Consider the following 4,890-nt stretch of genomic DNA (forward strand, 5'->3'; position numbering starts at 1 on the left):
AACTATCAGCACTGTACCAAAATGTTTACATCTCACTAAACTTTAGCAATGTCGCAAAGCAAGGAATCGATTCCAACCGCGGTTCCTTCGCTTTGTTCACTATGTTTTGTTTTAAAGTTACCCAAAAGCTGAGCAAGAAGTTTTGGGAAAAACATATTGATTTTTCTAACCATACAACCTTGAGAACTCTTCAACTAAAGATGTTTCAAATTTACTTGTGCATTGTATAGACAAGAAAAAGCACAAAATGGAAGTGTACACAGAACGCCAGGTTAGAAGCTTTAATAATGTAGAGTAAACTTTTTATTGAATTCCATTCACTAAACGTACAAATGTCATGAATCGGATGCACAGCGCGGGTCTAAGACAGAATGAATATGATCGAGAAGGAGTTAATCATTGCCGACTCCCTCCGGCAGTAGCTGAGGAAGGCCGAGAAGCTGAGGGAATAATTCGGTTGCAATGAATGTAATACGATTGTTTTTCGTGATTTAAAAATTTAAGACAGTACTCCTTCTAATGTTGCTGCGTGTGCTCCGCTTTATTTAACAGCATAGTGAGGTAGTCTGCAGCATCGGGAGGCCTGGAGCAAGGCTTCATTACAAAGCAGACATAGAAGCAGCGAACATGTTTACACTGGCTATTTAAACCTAATTTGGTTTTATTCACTTGTCCAGGCATATTTGAATAACAACTTCGAGCTGCAAAGTAACTGCAAATCGAAATAAGGCCTCGTTCTGAACAGTATTCCCTATGTTATTATATTGCATGAATATTATGTCCTTGGTTGTTAATTAACAGTTAAAATAATTGACCTGAATGCTAATCCTTAAGCAAAATAAATATTTAAGGAAGCTGTGGAAAAATAAGTTTGCGAAACAAATTGTACGTTTCAAACAAAGGAACGGCGTCCCTTAAAATCGCTGCGGGAGCGCCCGGGAGTCTGACATGTTGCATTGCATTGAACACAATGATCATGCTACATTGGGCCAGCCGGGAAAATATTATTGTTTCCGTTCGAACAAACCAGGGGAAGCCTTGAAGCCAGCATTAATAAAAAACGAACAAAATAACCGAGGAGTTTGGAACCCACTCAAGCATATCAAAGCAGGCAGCATACTGCTCCGGTTATATTTGAAATTTGGGGCCAGCGCAGAATTGAATCGCACCCTTTCAACTGGGTTCAAACAGAAAGTGTGCACTTTCTGTTGCTGCAGGACGAAAAGCGCAGATTCTGTGTCAGCTACGCACAGAGTTTGGGATTGTGAACCAACACGGTAATTACTGTTTCTTCGCCTCAGCAATGGTCTGCCAGGACGTATTATGAGGATAACCGGGAGCTACCAAGATAGACTTTTACTGGTTTCTCTCTGCTCGCCCTCAGACTTGTCCTGTCAGCAACGTTTTGCATCAATCCCTATGTTTAACATCCTCTGCGCCCGGAGCAGGGAGGGAGGAGGGACTCCCAGCTCTGAGCAAAATGAGGCGCAGAGAGAGATTCGTGCCCACCCTGACTGGCAAACCGATCAGAAAATAAAACCTTCAGCAACAACACGTAAACATGTAGCTGAACGATGGGACTGCGTGGAAGTCATTGTCTGAGATTAATCGATGGCTTTCCGCTCAATCTAATGTATTTCCCACTTTCGATCTGTGTCTGCTTCACTCGATCAGCTTCAAATTAATCTCAAAACAACTTCCTTCCCGAAATGGGAACATTTGTAACGGAGGAGCTCGGATTTCAGTTATGACAAAAACTGTACACGCAAAATTTGAAGAGAAAACTGCAGGACAAATCGTATTCGATATGAAGCTTGGGCCACATTACAACGAAAATGCATGTTCCGTCTAACGTAGGCGAGGCGACACGTGTTTCTCTGAGCGACTATGTACAATTTTACAGACGCTCAGACTGAGGAATTCTGTCATTCCCTTAGTCTTGGCACACATTATAATTCCCTACAATTTCACGCTTCCGGCAAGATCATCGCTTTTTGTAAAGATTCTCGCCTCTAATCAAATGCCTTGCCATCAAAACAACCCACTTAAATAACTCAAGTATCGGAAACAGGCTTCTGCCCTTTCAAAATATCACACCGGATTTTTTATTTGAGGAAATCCTTAATAGGCTGAGTTGTGCAAAAAAAAAGTTTTCGCGATTTTGTATTCAAGTTCGAACACACTGTTTAAATGTATTGAAGACATTGCAACACACACACGCCAAAAATGAAGCACATGTGAAATTTGTGGTCATATTTATCCGTCTCTGTTGAAATGTATCGGGGAAAAAGTCCTGAGCAGTGCAAACAAGGAGCCGGCATTTTAAGACTACCATCATTCGAAGAGGAAATAAATATTTCACAGCCGTCCAACCTCATAGAAACCCCTGTTTGTCTGTGTTTATTAAGGCGCTTTTATAGAGATGAATTAAAGGAATGATGCAACCATTTCAGAAAGCGAAAAATAAAATGTCACCACATTTGTTACTACTTCCAAGTTAATTAGCACAAGAGAATTAAATAACCCACAATGTTAAGGAGACATTATTGTGCAACTTATTAAATTATAAATACATATATGTACATCTTTATAAATAATAAATAGTGTTGAACACACAAAAGCAGAAAAAAACAAACTTACTCCAAATGTTTCGATAATATCTTAGATTATGCAAGTGTTACCTTTGCTTAAAGAGAAGTCCGCAGTTCAGACTAAAGGTAACGTTTTCCCTTTGTGCCACGTTCATATTGCAAAGCAAACCGGTTGCATTTTTTCTCCCTTTGCAACTAAAACATAAAAAAAGGCAGGAGCATTTTTTTTCGTTGTTGCAGCAGCACGTGTGCAAGGTACCTTCAACATTATGATTACTACAGGATGAAACTACAGCCTCGGGAATTATTAAATGATTGTTTTCTCTCACAGCATATAAGAGTCATTTTTCGTCTAAAACCAGGTATAGCAATCTAGAGGATATATCAGCACAGATTTCCTGAAGTAAGGTGCAGCTGTAGTTTTGCATAGCATTGTTTGCTACCTATTGTCACGTCTTGGGCCTAGATCAGTGCAAAAACGAGTTGCTAGCAGCCCCTCCGTTCTGCTGTGACAGGTAGCTGGTAAATCCAGCGGCGAGTCCGGACGGGAAGGTGGACAGAGACGGTCTGAGGGTTTCGGTGATGAGGGGTGAAGCTGCTGGAGGAGAGCTGGAAGGTGCGCCAGGGTTACCCATACCCGTTCCGTTCTGGTGTTGCACTGACTGCGAGTGATGGAGAGACGGGAAGAAGTAGCCAGTCTGGCCGGACAGCAAGCTCACAGAGCAAGGGTTCACCGTGTATCCGTTGGTCAAACCGCACTGTACGGATCCCCTTAACAACGGGTGAGAGAGGTCCCCGCTAGCCATCTGATCGACGCCAGCCCCGCAGCCGGAAAGCAAGGAGCTGTAAGTGGGAGCTTGGTTCAGGAAACTCGAGGCAGCGCTGCTGTAGTTGAGGCTGTTGTGGGGATGGTGCAGGGACAGGAAGGGGGACAGAGGCCAATACAAGGGGTTACCCCGGTCCATCAAGCCCAGGCCGGACGGAGAGAGGCGAAGCCCTCTTTTGAAAGCCAGCTTGCCTCGTGAGGTGGCCGATCTCCGCCGCAGTTTGCCCGTGGTGCCGCCGATAAACACATCGTCGCTGGAAGGGTCCAACATCCAGTAGTTGCCTTTGCCCGGGTCATCATAGTGCCGGGGCACCTTAACGAAGCACTTATTGAGACTGAGGTTGTGGCGGATAGAGTTCTGCCAGCCCTGCTTGTTGTCCCTGTAGTAAGGAAAATTCTTCATGATAAATTCATAGATGCCGTTCAAGGTGAGCCTCTTGTCCGGGCTCTGCCGGATTGCCATCATGATCAGGGCGTTGTAGCTGAACGGCGGCTTGTCATATTTGCCGTGTTTCTTCTCGCCTTTTTTGTGCTCGTCTTCCTCCTCCTCCTCAGCGGGGCCGAGCTGTGTCTCCGGGCTATCCTGGTATTTAAAGTCAGCTTTGAGGTCGGGGTCCCCGGCTCTGCTGCCCTGGTTTCCGTCTCTCTGCTGTTGTTGCTGCTGCTGAGCCGCTTCAGGGAGCAGCAAGCTCTTGATGCTGAAGGAGGTGCACTTTGGGACCATTTTCGGCTGCTTCTGATCTCCCATGTTCAACATCGCACGCTCTTTCCTTTTTGTTCCAATCTTCGCCTCTCTTCCTGGTTGGAATAATTTTGAGAGAGAGAGAGAGAGAGAGGGAGGGAGAGAGGTCAAAGGGAGCGCGGCGGTGTTAGAGCAATGTGAGAGGCGAGCGATGAGGGAGACAGCGGGACAACCTGTACCCGAGCAGGTGACGCACTCAGGAGCGGGGAGGGACGCGAGGTGGAGACCAAAAGCAACACCTCTGCCAATAAGTTACTTTCAAACAGTTCGTTTTCTTTGTCTCTCTCTCTCTCTCTCTCTTTCCGAGACAGATCCAATCGGGTTTGAGTAGAAGACGCTTATAACCCGCCTCTTTCCCAGTCAATCAGTTTTAAAGATGCCGTGTACCTACTTGTGCCCAACAGCTGATTTGGAAATGACCACCACGGTCTGAGAGGTGGATTAGAGAAGCCAAGTGGAGACCGAGTCGTGCGGGGTAAATCGATCCATTACTGTCTCCCTCGCACCTTCGTGTCATTCGTTGCCTGACTAATGTTTTTTGATTTGAACCACTGGTTTGGATGCTGACGGTATAAACACTCGTTCAGGGTTAGTTCAATCGCATTCACGTTTGATAGTTTTCGTTCGTGGAGTGGTCTCTTGTTACGCCTTTCGCTCTCTGTCGGAGATTTCGCGGTTAACAATTCGATTCGTGGTCATTTCTGGGCCACAGTTTCAGAGTCTGTATTCCT

At 45.2% G+C, this 4,890-nt stretch overlaps 1 protein-coding gene across 1 annotated transcript; it reads right to left on the minus strand.

Annotated features, from left to right (window-relative positions):
* Positions 1 to 299: 299 nt before the first annotated feature.
* On the minus strand, positions 300 to 4,481 carry LOC125454856 (forkhead box protein G1-like). The gene has a single exon (XM_048536092.1). It carries the CDS (start codon positions 4,172 to 4,174, stop codon positions 3,059 to 3,061), a length of 1,116 nt encoding a protein of 371 aa, XP_048392049.1. The 5' UTR covers positions 4,175 to 4,481; the 3' UTR covers positions 300 to 3,058.
* Between the last annotated feature and the right edge of the window lie 409 nt (positions 4,482 to 4,890).

Source organism: Stegostoma tigrinum, chromosome 9 (genome assembly GCF_030684315.1).
Source record: "Stegostoma tigrinum isolate sSteTig4 chromosome 9, sSteTig4.hap1, whole genome shotgun sequence".
In the NCBI taxonomy this organism is placed as follows: domain Eukaryota; kingdom Metazoa; phylum Chordata; class Chondrichthyes; order Orectolobiformes; family Stegostomatidae; genus Stegostoma; species Stegostoma tigrinum.